This window comes from Aythya ferina (assembly GCF_964211825.1).
Source record: "Aythya ferina genome assembly, chromosome: 7".
Classification (NCBI taxonomy): domain Eukaryota; kingdom Metazoa; phylum Chordata; class Aves; order Anseriformes; family Anatidae; genus Aythya; species Aythya ferina.
Window position 1 is genome coordinate 21347294 of NC_140302.1, and position 18087 is coordinate 21365380.

Here is an 18087-nt window from a genome sequence, read left to right on the forward strand (position 1 = left end):
TCCTTGAGTTGGTAGCTATGTCAGGAGTTTAAAAACAAAAGGAGTGGCTCCAGTTCTGCAGTGACTTGAGCAAGTATTTAATTATCTTATCAGATGGAAGTGTGTTTTCAGTCAGATAACCTCAGGCTTATAATTCATCCCCCTTCAAAGTATTTGCTGTTGAAAGTACAGCTTTGTGCAAACATTGTTTTCGTGTATCCCATACACAATCAGAGGCAAAAGCAAAGGTTATAGAAAAAGGCAATGGGAAGTTAAAGATAGAAAGGCTGGGCTGTTGGGGAAAATTCAGTTGTGGAGAAATCACTTGTGCTACTCACAGGAATATGCAACTTGAACTGCTGCTGAGTCATACCTTGCTTATCAATCTAAGTAGATTCTCTATTGAAGTACTGATATTGGAATGGCCATTTCTGTGTAAAATGCCAGTTGGTAATCTTTCCAGGAGATCAGTGCTTGAAGCCTGTTCTAGCTTCTAAGGGACTGGGAAACTGAGCTAGTCTTCAGTAAATAAGGACATCCTAATAGGCTATGAAATGTAGTGGTTTTCTTATTTTATTTTTTATAATTGGAGAGGGGGACTGTACAAATCTGAAACAGGCAACAAAAGAGTTATCTCTTGGGTTAGCTATATGCTATATGCTTTTTTCATATTTTTTTTTCTTGGGGATTTGTACAAAAAAAAAGTAGTACCTTTGTTATTGTAATCAGGAAACAAAATTCTAGCCCACTTGAGTTTTATTTTTTCCTCAGGCCTTTAGCTGTATTTTTAAAGCAGGTGGCTTCTTGTTTTATTTATTTTTAAATGTCATTGTCTCCTGTCACGTAACATCTTCTCTTTTTATAATATAGAATTTTCATCTTCGGGAACTGGGGCTTCATCATATGAAGGTTTATATCTTGGTCTGTTACTGCTTTTTCTTTCTGTTGCCCAAACAGAAGTATTGCTTGAGAAAATGCATCATCTTAAAATATATATATGTGTGTGTATATATATATATTTATTTATTTAATTGTGTGAAGGACTTCACAATTGTTATTAGAAAGTATCAAACACTGCTAACTTTATAAAACAGTTTTGGCACTGGAACTGGTTTGAAAATATTTCTGTTTGGCTGGTGCTTCAGGCTGTGTTTTAGAGTTGACTATGCAGTCTCTTCAATTTTAAAGTGCTCTAACAATGGCTTGCAATTTTTAACATAGCTGTGAGATCAAAACTATGTTTCTAGCTTCAGAGCTGTACAGAAGTAAATAACTGCATAAAATAATTAGTGCTTGCTTTGATTATGCTTAGATAGCTGCATAAGTTTGAAAAAATGAAATCTGATTCTGTTACAACCTGTGCAGAGATGGCTTGATGTAACTTTATAGGTTAAGATCCAGTTTTGAAAGATTTTGTGTTAAATATTGATGTAGTGAGAAGAAAGTTGGAGTACAGGTCAAAGGTAACAAACACATTCATTCACCCAGATACTTTGTTTATAATTTTTCTTTTGTAATAAAGTAATTTTAAATTGAAGGCTGAAGTAGTGTTTTGAAATTGCTTTCTGTAATATGTGACCATAAGCTTTCTAAATGTCAATAAATAAATAAATAAATAAATAAAAAGGGCAAAAGAATGCAAGATAGAGAAGTGCAAATCTTTATTTCATATTTTGCAGATTTTAAATGTCTTTGTTGACAGAAAAGTATCAATATCAAGACATTACATTAATTTTTATTATTAATTTCTGTCACTTATTAGTCGCTGTGGCAATCATAGAAGGCATAACCCTTTATTTTCACCTTCTTACCTCAGCTATCCTTTGCTGTGATAAATGTGTCATTCATTGTGCTGCAGATTATTCTAAGTGATTTATGTTGCAAAGTTTAGAACCTGACTCTGATATTTTTTACACCAGGATCATTTAAACAAGATGAGAGTTAGGAAACAGCAAGAAATGGATTATAGAACCTTTCCTGTTTGGTCATAACTATGCAGTCCTTTTTCTTAGTTGTGGAATAAAAATAGGATATAAAATGGAGCTTATTGTTATAGTAATTAACTGAGAATTAACTGAGTTTGCAAACTGTCAATCTTGCATGAATTCTAACTTATTTAAAAGGTAGTTTGTGCAGTGTTCTGCACTGTAGCAATTAAAGAGTCTGCGGTAGTCTGTGTTTTACCATGAAGTATAATCACAGAAAAAATATACTACATTAGAAACAGTAGGATTCATTTTGCTAAATACTAGATTTTTGTGATATGGCTTGTATCTTTATTGTAGCTGTTTAGCGAGAACAGTAATGACCTGTGCACTTAAGTGAATGCAAATTTCATGTTACTCAGTTTCATTTATTTCTATAAAAGATGTTTTTCCATTAACATAAGAGTATATTACTCTTTCATATTAATGAAGACCTGATATTTGGATTGGGGCAGAAGTTCTGTTTATTCTGTGGGGTTTTTTACTGTATGAAGTAGTATATTGTAAATACTGTACAAGGACAGAGGAAGTTAGGAAGAAATTACAGTAATTGATATAACTACTTTAAATTCATATTGCATACCCAGAAATAGTGTTCTTATTTCACTAATAACTAATACTGACTAACATCTAACATTTGTTCTGTTGGGTTTCGAAGTAATGGTGATTGCTTTTCTGGATCTGAATTATTAACAAAAATAAAATGTTGATGTTTTCCTGTTAGCAAACACTGGAGAAACGGAAGTTGGCTTTTTACCAACATTTGGGCCTTGTTACCTAAACTTTTATGGAAGTCCAAGAGAATACACTGGATTCCCAGATCCATACGATGAATTAAACTTTGGAAAGGTCAGTTTCTTTTTCATTGTTTTCAATAAAAAGATTAAACCCAATTGTTTTTAATTAACGAATTCATTCATTTTAATGCTTGTTTCACATTATGCTACCTTTGGTGTTTCTTTTTGAATAACAATTTGGATTTAAGATTAGCAAGGTAGGATGATATAATATTATGTTTTGTAATGTATTTTTTGAAGGAGCAGCAGTGGTTTTGGTAATTTTCACTATCTGCACCTCTACATGCATTTATTCTTATCTGACTTTTTTTCTTACATATATTTTTCTTGCTTCCAGTATTCATTAATCCTAACTTGTTTATTTCATTTGTTCAAATACATATTTACATACCCCTGCAGAAGCTTTGAGAACACTTAAGTGAAGCTAGAAGCATGTACAGCTAAAGAAAGATTATGTTATTTTAGGAGAAAGGTATAAAACTGGATTAAATGTCTCACTGTTTTACAGGGAGAAGGAGTTGCTTACAGAGGGAGAATTCTGGTTGAGCTATCAACAGTACTTGAAAGCAAACCTGTTAATAAAAAGTTAGACATGATTCCTAATGATGACATACTGGTTGTTGAGGTAAATTCTTGTTTTACTGTCACTGTTGGTAATGGAGATGTGCCTTGTCAGGTTAGTTTTGGAGAATGGTTTGACTTAAAAATTGAAGCAGTTGAGTTGAATCTTAGAATTAAGAGGTGCTTTTTTATGGTGTGGTTACAAAAATGTCAGACCCTGGCAGCATGACATGTTGAGACGTTTTTATAATCTCAAACAGTAATTTTTTATGCGACAGATACAGACTTTTGGTGCATCTCAGAAACTAGCAAAAATATTAAAATAATTATTTCCATTGAAAAAAGTATTACCGTTTTCTGTGATAGTGGATTCTATTTTAGAAATATGTCAATACAACTTCCAAGGTTCTTGTTGTAGAAATACCAGCGCAGACGAAAGTTCTGCTTGGCTGCTGTGTTTCATTCTGCTACCATGCTGCAAGACACTGGCGAGCCTATCCAGTTTGAAGTTAGCATTGGTAACTATGGCAACAAGTTTGATACTACCTGTAAACCTTTGGCATCAACAACTCAGTACAGTCGTGCTGTTTTTGACGGTACGTATGCTGCTGGTATGGGGATAAAGCCATGTAAAGGTCTCCTATGAAGGTGCAGGGTGTTTATTCTCTAGCTTTGGAATGACAGTTCTTACCCCAGTAAAAATTACCGAAAATGTGTCAGAAAATAATGTTTGGTTCCTCATCAACTTTGACGAAAAGTTCCATTTTGTTAATAAACACTGCAAAGCCTACTGATGGTATTAAAGGTTTTTTTGTAGAATTCAGTGAGATCTTTGACTATGCACTAGATGTGGACAAGAAAACTAGCAAGAATACAAATCACAGTATTTTACAGGTATCTAAAAGCTAGGGATTAAGATGGGAAAAATACCATCAGAACATCGGATTTAAAAAATAATAAAAACTTATTTTTTTTAACCAGGGGTCTGGCAGCCTAGAAGAATACAACCTACCCAAATCAGAAAAAAAAAAAATGTTTTGCCTTTAAGTTTTATTTTATTAAATGCAAACAGCAGGAATTATTTTTTCTGCCTATGAAATGAAGTGATCAGTTTTACTCTGGTAAAATGATTATTTGAACAATTTATTTCAGAGAAACACATCAGTTTTCTATCAACATCAGTAAGTTACTGGATAGAATAATGCACATATTAACAGATGATTTAATGATTTAAAAAATCCCCTGGATTTTGAAACACTTTGAGGTAAAAGCTTAACGTTCAGCAGATGTTCTGTTGGCTGAAAAATTTATATCCTTCGATAAGTTTGGACTAGCACGTGCATTCATTGTGAATTATAGTGCATAAGAGCAACTTGTACAATGTACACTATGTGTCCCTGCCATGAGTTCTAACATACAGATGTTTCACACCAGGTAATTATTATTACTATTTGCCATGGACGAACACAAAGCCAGTGGTAACGCTGACTTCCTTTTGGGAGGACATAAGCCATAGATTAGACCCTGTGAATGTAATCCTAAATATGGTTGAAAGACTGGTAAGTAACTCTTTTTGCTGATATGGTTTTCTGTGTGCTTTTTTGTTTGTTTGTTTGTTTTTAAAGAAAAAAACTGAGGTATAATCAAAAGTGACATTTTAACAAATTGTGGAAATTTTTCTTCTTTAATTCCTTTTTTCCTATTCAAAATTAAACATAGAACAGTGTCACAAATGGCACTTCTAATCATAGTAGTGTATTCTGACAAGAACCAAGGCTCTCATGCTTGAATATGCAGGAAATTCCCACAGGTAGGAAGTCGTCTTAGTTAGGGACATGTTAAGTTCGTGGAACTGTAATTGATTTGGAGGTTAGGTGCAACATTATATGGTGTTAAATAAAGTGTGAAGGAATATACAGAGTCCTCTTAAATGTGTATCAAGTTTGAACATCTTAGTCTTTTTTGATTTGGGATTTATACATACAAATAAGTGAGATCAAATAAAGTCTTAAAAATTGAGTTGACTATAATATCATGATGGAAGATTGTAAATATAAATCCTTTCATTTTAAATTCCACAGCAATCCAACTTAACCACCTTAAAATCAGGAATGCAGGCTAAAATTTCTGAAAACCGATTAGCTGAGATGTGGTTGAAGCTGATTGATGAACTTACAGAAGATACAAGGTAAAAGTACCTTGTTCTTTTTTATCTGCTGCCTTATCATTCTAGGCCTGCTTGGAATCTTCTCTGTTGCCTTTACTAAGTCAGAAAGCAAATTCTAAGGACTATAAAACTGATTACTGCTATGAACTGACCTGAAAACTGCAATTCCAAGTCTCTGAAAGTAGTAAAGCAGCACAGATATTGCCAGTGAAGTCATCTGTCTAGTTTTATCATTCTCTATTCTTAGTCACTGACAGTCGTAAAACAGCATGTCTTGAAAGAAAAAAAAATAAGAGTTACTCTGCAAATGTGAAACTGTGGCTCTCTGCTGTCTTTCTGTCACCATTCCTTCTTTAGAATTCCTCATGTACGTTTTGTTTACTAAATTTCAAAGTTATTTGTAAAACTGAAGAAGGAAGAAATTTCATTATTTTCTGGTGAGCACAGAACAAAAAAAAATATAAAAGCAGTTTAGAGCTTAAGGGCCATAAAGATGATGTTTTTGAGGGATCCTTTAGTCAACATGTCTGTATGTGTAGGAGTGGTCTGAGAAGGCAATAGGAGTTGCCACTTAGGGTTTAAAAGGAGGGAGGAAGGAATTGTATGAGAAAAAGAAGGAGAAAAGGAAAGGAAAAATGAGAGAACAGTTATTATTCATTAGAGAAAATAACAGAAAACATGATATGAGAGAACTAATTTATCAAGCTGAAGAGCCAAAATAAAAATGAACATAGGAAAAAGCAAATGCAATGGAAGCCAATATACATAAGCAAATTTATTATAGAAAGCTTATGTCAAAATATAAACTAGTAACTTTATAGAATGCATGCTTTCATACAGAAAAATCAGAGAAAGAATTGACATACTTTAGGAAAGTAAAATGTGAAGGGCAAACTATTGTTGCATGAAGCCATCCGGAGAATGAAAGAACTCGAGGCCTTGTATCAGTTATAACAAGCCATCCTCTGACGTATCTGCACTGTTATTGAGGCTATTATTTTATTAAATAGCATTAGCACCCAGATATATCAATCACATCACATTAGCTTCCTACAGTGTGCAAGATACAATGCCCTCTATGGTGTTTTCAGGAAACACATGAAAGCTGTCCCAAAGGTATAATACCCTGGGTTGAATTCATGAAACACATTCTTTTGTCATGTTAAAGTTTTAAATAGAGTAGAAATTTAAATGGTGCACTGAAAACTCTTTCAAACCTGGAATGTGATGACTTTCTGGAAGTTCTGACCTGGTACATTTGAATCAAGTGTAAATACTTTAACCCAGGGCAGGCAGCATTTGCATTCAGATTAGCAGAACTAACTATACTGGTAAGTGCAACAGTCAGTAATAAGGTTTTCCGGAGTCAGAGTCGGAAATACATGGCTTGTTATTAAAACTAGGTCAAAGGAGTATCATCCTTTCTAAACTTGGCAGGGTCTCTGGATTTTTTTAATTATTTTTTACTCATCATATTAGAGACCTTTTAATGAAATCTATTGAAGGAATACAGTCATTGGTCTTTGAAAAGCTGCCTTTTCATCAAACTACCTCAAAAAAAAAAAAAAAAAAAAAAAGGAAACACAAAACACACACACTTTTTTTTCTGGGCCCTACTACAATGCTATAGTATTTCTTGATTCCATTAAACAGCGTACTCTGCCCTCTAGTGACTGAAAGTTCTGTGTCATGGATTTGTTTTAGAGTTTTTCCATGTTTTGTTGCCAAAGAGTTAGATAGCTCTCATAGTCATAAATACAACCTGTATTTTTATATTGAATTTCTGAGAATTTACATTTCAGTGAAAGAAAAGATCCTAATCTTGGTCTGAGGGAACTCATTGAGGTGTACGTTCTGAGACAATTTTCTGATTTGCATATACAGGGAAATGGATTTTGCTTGATTTGGTTAGCAAAAAGTACATTAAAGCATAAAGCATAAACCTCAAGCTATTTTATATTCATGCTTCCTAGCACAGCATTTCTTACTGTAAATGCTTTCTCAGTTGGAAATCTCTGCAGAAATAGATGCAGAGACATTTCTAATTTGGTGGTTTTCAATCAAAGAAAATAGTAGCACTCAATCTCTTGCTGCTTTATGCTTGTCTACGTTTAGTGTATGGCTGAATAAAATCCACTTAGATTATTAACCACGACAATAATTTTTCTTTTTAGTAAACCATTTCCCCTCATAGAAGGCAAATCTAATATTACAGTCCTTGACACTCAGATAGAAAAACTGCGCCTGAAGTCTCTCAAACAGATTGGAGAAGCAGCAACAAGGATGAGAAATGAAGCTACTGATGTGAAAGCCACTCTGACAGAAATTGAGGATTGGTTGGATAAATTACTTCAACTGAGTGAAGAGGTTAGTACTATACAGTACTATTCAGGTAGTTTAGAAGTAGCCATCCAGCACAAACTGGTGTGATGTTCAATGCTGATCAAGCAATATCCCCCCTATTTAGAACAGAAATTTTAGATGCTGTGAAAGTAAATATGTGTGCCTCTGTTACTTGAACATATTGTTCTAGGTTGTTATCAGACTTCACTGAGAATGTAAGTTGGGAAATAACCACTGACTTGTAGAATTAGAATAGACTCTTACCTGTACAAGGTGGCAGTATTTTGCCCTTTATTTTCCTCCAGATTTTCAAGTCACCTTGCTGGTTTGGAAACTGTAGGATATATGTAGTAATTCTGCAGCTCATAACTTCTAACATAGTTTTTTGAATTTTCAGTAATGTCTTAAGTCTTAAACATCTGCATTATTATTTTTTTTAATTATCTCTAATAATTGGCTTTAATGACATTATAGAAATATTGTGCTTTTTTCTTTGTCATTTCTGCTTTGTTTTTTTTTATTATTTTTATTAAAACAAAAACAAAAACTTCATTTGGAAGGTAGTATACAAAGGTGTGGACAAACCTGCAAAAAAAAAAAAAGTAGTATTTGTTTGCTGCTAAAAGTCTTAAGATGATCTACCCTTAGCATGCAAGCATTACAAGCATTTAAATGTGTACCACATCAAAACAAATTTTTAGGAATTGGAATCAGTCACTGTAGTCACTGTAAATGAATTGGGTCACAGCATATTTCTAAATAAAATCTCAAAAGATGTAGGAAACAAATCTCTTAACAAGAGCACCTTGTTTTCCAGCAATCTTAATGGTATTTTCAATGATTGTTCCAGAACTATGAATTGTATTGCTTACAAAGTAAAACAGTTTCCGCCATTTATCATTAAACATTATCATAATGTTTATTAACATAAACATTATCGTGTTTAGTATTGATTCTTACATGGGAGATCTGTTTGACCATAACTAGCCTACGTTGCTGTTGTCTAAGCATTAGGTTAGTTTAACTTCCTACTAATTACCAACTTTTACTTTCTTTTCCACGCAAATAATCCACAGCCACAAAACAGTATGCCTGATGTAATCATATGGATGATCCGAGGGGAGAAAAGACTGGCGTATGCTCGTGTTCCTGCACACCAAGTGCTGTATTCCACCACAAGCCCTGAATCATCTGGTAAATATTGTGGAAAGACCCAAACAATCTTCTTAAAGGTACTTCCTCCTCGCCCCCCCCCCCCCCCCCCCAAAATCATTTTGTAACTTTAACTCGCTAAACTGCAATGTTGTGCATGGAACATGCGAGCAAATTCCAAACAATGAGGTATCAAAATTCTGAGCAGATAAAAGCCAAATGCATACAGTTTCTTCAACAAATCACAGAAATTGTAATGTAAACTTTGTAATAAGCCAGAATTAGAACAGTCATTAGCCCCTGTGATGCTTTTTTGGAGAAGCTCAGAATTTTGATAGGGCTTTTAAAGTGCTATTGGAGTTGGTGGGTGTGGGTTGGACGTGAATGGAGACTTTCAGAGGGAAGAATTAGTGTAAGTCAGATAAGTTCCATAAACCTTTTCAAAGTTTTGTATGTTTTTCTGCATGTACTGTAGAGCATGTCTACACTCAGAAGTTCCTTGTTACATCTCTTCATTAAATCTTGTTCTTGAATAGGAGTGCCTTTCTCCAGTTAATTGATACTATTTCTAAGTGGTATGAGCTTGAGCAGAAAAAAGGTGATCTGACTGTGGAACAATAGCATTTAGAGTTTGCTAATGTACTATTAGTTACACTGCAGATAAATCCATATTTTAATGACCTTATGTAGGCCCCTTAATCACGTGTGATATGATGCACTGCTTCTAAGTTTAGTGAACCATTCTGTCTACCTGCTGCATTTCTAGACTCTCCTGACAAGAAACACTAAAATTTAAAGTTGTCATCCCCATTAAAAACTCATTACTGGATGAAACTTGGGAGTGGATATACGGGAGCAGGGATGATACTAATGGCTACTGTGTTTGGTTTTCACATGTCCGAGGAAGGTACTGTTTAAAGAACGTCTTCTTCGTGAACTATTTTATTAGCTCCTTGTGAGGAAATGCTGTACAGGAAGAGATCAGTCAATCATGTATTATTACTCATATTTCTGTGTTATTGTACATATTTTACTGAAAGCTACAATTACCTGCATAACATAACAAAGAATAACCTTGTGTGGTGTGTGTGCCAGTACCCACAGGACAAGACGAAAGATGTCAAAATGCCTGTGGAGTTGCGAATTAACATTTGGCTTGGGCTGAGTGCAGTTGAAAAGAAGTTCAATAGCTTTGCAGAGGGAACATTCAGTGTTTTTGCAGAAATGGTATGTCCATCATTGCTTTCTTACATTAAACTTGGATATGAACTTCTGGAATCCAGTGAAATTGTAGCTCTTCTGAAATTGTTTTGCATGCTTGGCAGAAAGGGAGAGTAGGGTTTATTATCCTGAAAAAAAGCGCTGAAGCAAGTAGACCACATCAAAGACAATTAATGATCAAGTTCATTGTGCCTACCAGGTGAACTTAAGCAGAACAGATTCTGAACAGGGTAATCAGGTGAAAGTCTGGGTAACTGGTGGTTTCTAAATGCTTATTTTAGATTGGTATCAGTGTACTTAAGATTGAGATCTAGAACATAATGTTTTGGCATGAGAATAACTTTCTGGATTAATTACTTCAATTCTCTACAAATGATACATGGATATAAGTGGTTTTCTTTAATAATGGCTCTTTTGTAGGAGCAAGAAAATTACCAGAAGTTGACTGTTACATGAAAAACTGGTCAAATGCATTAGATTTTGCTGACAAAAGACTGTATCATAACAAGTCAATGGTAAAAGCTAACAAAAATATTTGAAGTAGTCCCACATATAATACATATTTTCTATGATAATAAGCTGTAAGCATCTATTCTCTGCCTTATTGCCTAATGGCACATGTAATCTTGTATCAGCTGATGAAACAAGGCATTTTTACAGGGGCTTGTGCCACCATTACAACTATACTTAAAATACTTAGTAGTTCTATAGTAAGTAATTTACAATAGCCAATGGATTTTCAAAGCCATTATTTGTTAAATGTAGGGGTTTAAGAGGCTGTGTAATACCTCTTTTTTTTTCCTCTTAATACAGCAATCCAAAATTTTTGTAGTGATAAAAGCAGAAAACTCAAGGCCATCAAAAATTTGGAATAAAAATTAGCAGAAAGGGAAATATACTATATAAACTGTGCTGACATTCGAATTGTTTCCCCAGTAACTTCTATAGTAAGACTGACCATTATTTTCAGTTTGGCATGTTACAAAAGAAGCGGGTATAAATAGGAGGAGGTTTGAGATGTAAAAGAATTAGAGGATTGTATATTTAGGGAATGGAAGAAACTTTTGTTTGAATAATGTAAAAGAATTTTACTTAACAAGCCTTTAGTTTGGGGGAAGTTTGACTGTAGTTGTAGAGATGCATTAAATTGAAAAGATGGTGTAGTTTAGCAAGGGAATCGTTTGTAAGACAACATAGGAGAAAATGAAAGGAAGAAATTAGTGAAGGTAGTGCAGGGAAACGTGGGAAGGAAATACTTCATTTCAGAGAAAGAAAATACATAGTAGAATGTTTCAATTGTAACAGTTACATAAATCTTTTTCTTTCTTTCTAAAATCTCTTTGTTGTTCCTAAAGTACTGTTTTATTTTTTATTCTCAAACAGTATGAAAATCAGGCTCTTCTTTTTGGAAAGTGGGGTACCTCAGGACTTGTTGGTCGCCACAAGTTTTCTGATGTCACAGGAAAAATCAAATTGAAAAGAGAATATTTTCTACCCCCAAAGGGCTGGGACTGGGAAGGAGAATGGATGGTTGATCCTGAAAGAAGGTCAGATTCTTTTAATTTTATACAAGCAGGAATAAAGGAGTTGACCTCAGAGTGTAGAGGAAAACACCCCCTCTCTGTTTTCTTCACTGGGAAGGTTTTAAGATGAGCTTTGTAGGACAGTAAAAGCCAGCCAATAGTCAAAGTTATTAAATAACTCTAAAGATACTATTATGTTCTTTAAAAAGTAAATCATATGACAAAAAGAATACATTTTAAAAGTATTCACGTGATACTAGGCATATTGCTTTTATATTCCTAGTGTCTCAGGGCCCCGTCTTTAAAATAATTGATAATATTTTTCTTTGCCTAGAGAGCTATTGTGAGGATCACTTGTGTGAGGTTCTCATGTCCTGCTGAGAAGGTATCAGATAAGATCCTTAGACAGATTGATCTTCCATAGATGGAAACTTAACTCAGACATCTGGTATAAATCTGAGGCCCATGTATCAACACTGCTATAGTATTTGCATGGTTGTCCACGTACAATAGATGATTTTATTGTGTGTTTATTTCACTAAATGTTGCTTATTAAACAACAATTCGCAAGTGATTTCTCAGAGTGACTTAAGGCAGGGGTTACTTTCAGAGCCCAAGGCTGTGAGGGATCCAGCCCAAGACTCTTCCTCTCCTGGCAGATCTCATTCATAAGCTCTCTGTCCTCCCCAGCTACAGCAGATTCAGTCTTGCTCAGTCAGAAGTTTTCAATGCCTAAATTGTGCCCGTTTAGCTGTTTGCACTGCCACACTTTAAAGTGGACTGGGTAAACAAGCTGTCTAAAAACCAAAATCCAGCCTCCAAAAAGATGCTTTTTTTTCTTAAAATGAAAGGTTCAATCCATTTTTAATTCTTGTTCTGATGGTAAGGAATACACAGGATAGTTGATATAGAACACTCTGCAGGAAAATATGTGCTATTTGATCCATTTTAAAATCATGTGGGTTTTTGTAGGTATGGATGGATTTATTTTCATGTTATTTCAATGAATAGTCCAAGATAAATAAAAGCAATAGCTCATTTTCTCAAATAATTGGAAGGAAACTACTGTTAAAATGCTCAAGTATGTTTATGCTTCATACCTGTTTTTATTGGGCAATAATCTGCATGGCCTTGCTTGAACAGCAGATGGCATTTCAGAATGTATTTTAGTGTTTTCTGAATCCCAGTTAATCACAAGTGGAAAAAAAGACTTCTGTGTAAATTAATGTTCTCTCATTTATTTTACTTGCAAGTTAGAAAAGTATTAGCCAATGGATTACTCACCTTGTCAATAGTAGAAAGAGGATAAAATTAATAATAGTGCCAAATTTTAGTGTGTACTTACATAAAAATTAGAAATGCATGTAGCTGTCATGCAGTCTGTTTTTCCCTGCATTTAAATGTATGATATATTTACTTTTTCCAAGAAGTGTTCAAAGCAGATCCTGAATACTATAGCAGTTAAAACGCTCCTGCTAGTTGCTCATGAGTAGCATTCCTCCTATTGCTATATAAACAGACTTTAGCAAAGATGGACAATCCAGAATTCCAGAATATACATTGTTTGTATATATTGTAGCTTGCTTAAATATTTTTGGTGTAATATTGTATTTACTTTGAGCTTGCAGTTTGTTGACTGAAGCTGATGCTGGTCATACTGAGTTTACCGACGAAGTGTATGAAAATGAGAGTCGCTATCCTGGAGGGGAATGGAAAGCAGCCGAAGAGAGTTACACAGATGTGGTGAGATTTATAAATTAATACTTTTCACTGAAAAAGAAGGTTTAAGAGAAGGAGTTCTATGATTTGCTACACAGTGTATTTCATCTATTAAAGCACAGAACTGTTGTGTTTCCTCTATATAAAAGAATGGAGAAAAGGCTCCACCGCCACGTGAGTTCACATGTCCTCTTGGATGGATGTGGGAAGATGATGCTTGGAAATCAGATTTAAATCGAGCCGTGGATGAGCATGGTAAGATTTACTGTTCATGTTCTATGTAATAAATGTATTTGTAAGTGTCTACTAGAGAGCATATCGTATACTCTAAGAAGCTGTATGCTGGTTTTGACTGCAGAAGCAGCTGAGAGTTTTGAATCAAAAGCTTTGAAAAATTAAGTAAAAAGGCTAATGTGAACAATGGTCTACTAACATGAGAGGTTCCACATAGGAAAGCTGGATGTATCAGCAATGTACTTGGAAATAGAACCTATCCCCGTTTGAAAGAAGTTTCATGGTTTTGCTATGACTTCTATATGCTTGTTACTTACACTAAATTAAAACTGTTACCAGCTTAGAAACTTGCAATGTAAACAACCTCATAAGACCATAACTTGGATCCTACAACATGAAAAAGCAATCTATCCTTCACAGCAAACTGTTTAGAGGATTTTATTTATTGAAGAGTACTTATGGAACTGGAACCTCTGATAGGGTTCTGCAGCAACATTTTAGTAAGAGATCAATCTCAGTAAAAATCAGAGTTCTAGATACCTGGCAATTGAATTCTAACATGCAGAGCCAAAATAAAGTAACAGTTTCACCAATTCTTACATATTAATGATCAGAGTTCAAATTGTTGTTTATTTAAAAGCCAAGCTGCTGGAGTTGCAAGAGTACATAAAATTCCATCTGTTGGAGAAGATCATTCTCTAGCTATTGGGCATTAAAGGTTTCATTATTATAGAAGCACAGAATGGCTTAGGTTGGAAGGGACCTTAAAGACCATCCAGTTCCACCTCCCCCTGGGACACCAGGCTGCCCAAAGCCCCATCCAGTCTGGCCTTGAATGCTGCTGGGCATGGGGCACCCATGACATCTCTGGGCAGCCTGTTCCAGTACCTCACCAGTCTCATTGTGAAGATTATCTTCCTAATGTCTCATATAACCTTACCCTCTTTTTTTCAGGGACTGTAATAACAGGACAAGGCTTTAAACTAAGAGTCCCTCCCCCATGTTTCCTGTGGTCCCCCTTTAAGTACTGGAAGGCTGCTATAACATCACCCTTGAGCCTTCTCTTATCTAGGCTAAACAATCCCAACTCTCTCAGAATGTCTTCACAGGACGTATCGAATAGCTCTTTGTGACTAAATCTTCACCCTCTGCAGTTAAACTACTACTCATGCTTTTCTTATTTGCATCTTGAATGTGTTTCTAGAAATATACTAACTATACAGTTCTGTTTTTTTTAGGATGGGAATATGGAATTACTATTCCTCCAGACTCTAAACCAAAGTCATGGGTTGCTGCAGAGAAAATGTATCATACACACCGACGACGAAGACTGGTGCGGAAGCGTAAGAGGGATCCAGCTCAAGCAGTAACAACAGGAAGGGTAAGCAGAAGAGAGATGCAATCACAGATCGTATTTCTTGCACATTGCAATAGTGTCTTCTAGAGCAATTCCCCCTCCCCTTTTTTTATGATATTTATACGATAGTGTAGATAACAGGGATTTACATCTCCCAGGGGGTGCCATCATATGAAGATCAAGAAGGATGGGAATATGCTTCCTTGATTGGCTGGAAATTTCACTGGAAACAACGCAGTTCTGACACTTTCCGTCGAAGACGATGGAGACGAAAAATGGCTCCCTCAGAAACACATGGTGCAGCAGCTATCTTTAAACTCGAAGGTGCTTTGGTAAGGAACACAATATCAATGAAGTCTTTAAAAGGTCAATCTGTTAATTTTCAGTAATTAAGCAATTAAATATCAATAACAATTTAATCAGCTATTTTAGTCCCTGAATCATAGATTGATATATAACTGGAGAACTAATGTAGTTTATATTGTTTAAATTGTTTGAAGTCTGAAGTGGAGCACTGAAATAACTACTGAGGCTTTTGAATAACACATTTATTACTTGATTCTTCAAATGATTTTTATTATTTTATTATGTGAGACTTTGGTCAAAAGGCAAAATGACTAGATGATCCTTGTGTAAATAAAGTGACAAGATGGCTCAAGCTTTCCCTGCACATAATTTAAGTGTATTTGCATGTACAAATGACCAAGCAGAAGAAAAAAATAGCAAAGTATAGGACAAGTCAGAATGTTGTGAGTCAAATTTCATCAAAATATAAGTATTCCGCAAGTTTACAGGTTAACATAGCTTTATAGGTAAGCTCTATTTACCAAGATACAAATTGAAGTGAATAATAGTAAGGCACAGCGTTAGAAGAGAAGGCTCATTTGTTTTTTTCTGAGCTAATGATTTGAGTATAGTATTAATGCAAGTTTGCTTTTTTTTTTTTTTTCTCAGCATGTTTCTCTTTTTTTCACAAAATGTCAACCCATGTTTCAGTGATAGTATTTTCTTTCTCCACTTACTTTGGTGCAACAGAGTTTAAAAATGCCCATTTCTCTTTTGACTACAAATAGCCACAGTCCAAGTGGCTATCCTATTGCTAGGGTAGCCTTAGAGAACTTCCCTGCAACAGGGCAGCGCAGAAAGACCTACAACCTCTCCTGCAGTAAGAGCTGAGAAGTAGCTAGTTTATCTCCGGCAATAAGACATTCTGGCAAGGAAGATGAACTGACTGGATCTATTTTCTGCTCAGCTTCAATGGCAACAAGAAATTGCCTTTGCATGAGTAAATATCTTTTATAGTACATTTACTCAGGAAGGTAAATTTCTCCTAATCCTGGATAAAAGACTGAAACGTGTATATTCTCACATAGTCTTCATACTTTATACTTCATACTTTATGAAGTGCTTTCTGCATTTGTAAGCATGCAGTGACTTTTTTTTTCTTTACATAATTTTAGGGAGCAGACACTAGTACTGATGATGGCGAAGGGAAGAGTTCAGACAAAACCAAAGAGTCAGCTATGAAAGTGTTTGGTGCCAATACGCCACTTGTTTCTTGCTACTTTGACAGTAAGTTCTTAATTCCTTTCTTATAAATCAGGTCTGTTTCTCATCGATCTCAGAGTTGTGATTCCTTGTGTTTTACATCAAGCTTTATGCACCTCCTGCAATAATTACCATCCAATTCTTGATCAGGCTCTTATTAGCCTACTAACAAAACATACAGTTGGTCATTTCAATATGCGAGTCTTCAGTTCATATTATTATATAAATGATTATATATTTTATATTATATTATATATTATATACAGTTCATATTCTAATATAAAAAATGGAATAAGATAATGTTATATGGATCAAGTAATCTCAGTTTGTTCAGTGTCACTCAGACATTTGTAAAACCGTTATGGGGCAGGAATTCTAAAGCTAAATATTGCAACAGCTTAATTTTAAACTCTATTAAAAGACGCAATTTTAGCAATAGGATCCTTCCATACCAATGCAGGGAGCTAAGCCAGCAAAGACAATATATGTACAGTTAATTTTCTGCTGGTGTAGCTCACTTAACCAGCTAACTCCAAGGTCAGACCAATGCCTGACCCAGAGTAAGCAGAAAGACCATGTAGACAAACATCTTGCTGTTTCTTTCAAGTAATGATCACAATAGGAGGAAAATAGCCTCTCTTCCTGCCAGAGTTCAGAGGTTTCAGCTCACTGTGGATAGAGTGGGTCATTTTTTTCCAAAGGTCTGAAAGGGTTGGAGATGACATCCTCTGAGAAAATCTGTAGTAACATAGCCATGTGTTGTCCTGGGTCAGGGCCTCCCTCATGTCCTCATTTTGAGCTATTCCACTGTGCCTGCAACAATTTTATTTATTTATTTATTCTTAGTCTTTTAGTCAGAAAGGGATGCAATTAGAATAATTTTCTAGATCTAATAGCAAAAAGTGTGAAACCCTAGGTCCTTGCAAGTGCTGTAGTGAATACTTAATTTAAGTACAGGAATACCCGGTTCTTACTGTTGTTTGGAGGAGCTAGATTATCACTGTTTCAAACAAGAATTTTTGAGTAGAAAGAGTTTTAGATGATTATTCACTAAAAAAGCCTAAATAGTGTGTGGTTGTTTTTTTTTTTCATTTCTGCTCTAAGTTGTTATGTTTAAACAAATGTTCACAGGTGCTAGCGCATTGGTACTAATACACTTATCACTAGCAAAGAAAAGCAGAAATGTTACAAGTGTTTGTGCTTTAGTTAAGAAAATGTTTAAAGTGTTTGTATACCTTAAAGTAGCTTCATTTCAGAGAAGATGCCTGTGTAATGCATGTGAACTTTTTTTTTATGCAGGAGTATATATTTACCACCTTCGCTGTTATGTCTACCAGGCAAGAAATCTCATGGCTTTAGACAAAGACAGTTTTTCAGGTATGGAAAAATCCCACTAGTGGTGCAAAAACACACGTTTGCAATGACCTATTAATTTGATTTATATACAGAGTATCTTACATCTGTAAGTTCTGTGCATAGTTCCCAATTACTGAAACTATGC

At 34.9% G+C, this 18087-nt stretch overlaps 1 protein-coding gene across 5 annotated transcripts in view; it reads left to right on the forward strand.

The window, feature by feature from the left end:
* MYOF (myoferlin) overlaps positions 1-18087 on the forward strand; it is a 69930-nt gene that overhangs the window by 33363 nt on the left and 18480 nt on the right. For 4 of the 5 annotated variants that reach the window (XM_084524907.1, XM_084524904.1, XM_084524903.1 and 1 more), the window contains 16 exons: positions 850-888; positions 2689-2813; positions 3270-3386; positions 3741-3918; positions 4757-4881; positions 5404-5510; positions 7664-7856; positions 8909-9064; positions 10080-10211; positions 11589-11752; positions 13357-13471; positions 13597-13702; positions 14920-15062; positions 15197-15370; positions 16499-16610; positions 17886-17963. In XM_084524907.1, coding sequence (XP_084381033.1) covers positions 850-888; positions 2689-2813; positions 3270-3386; positions 3741-3918; positions 4757-4881; positions 5404-5510; positions 7664-7856; positions 8909-9064; positions 10080-10211; positions 11589-11752; positions 13357-13471; positions 13597-13702; positions 14920-15062; positions 15197-15370; positions 16499-16610; positions 17886-17963 — 2064 coding nt within the window. The remainder of the gene's footprint in view (positions 1-849; positions 889-2688; positions 2814-3269; positions 3387-3740; positions 3919-4756; positions 4882-5403; positions 5511-7663; positions 7857-8908; positions 9065-10079; positions 10212-11588; positions 11753-13356; positions 13472-13596; positions 13703-14919; positions 15063-15196; positions 15371-16498; positions 16611-17885; positions 17964-18087) is intronic. The other variant, XM_084524906.1, reaches the window with a different exon arrangement.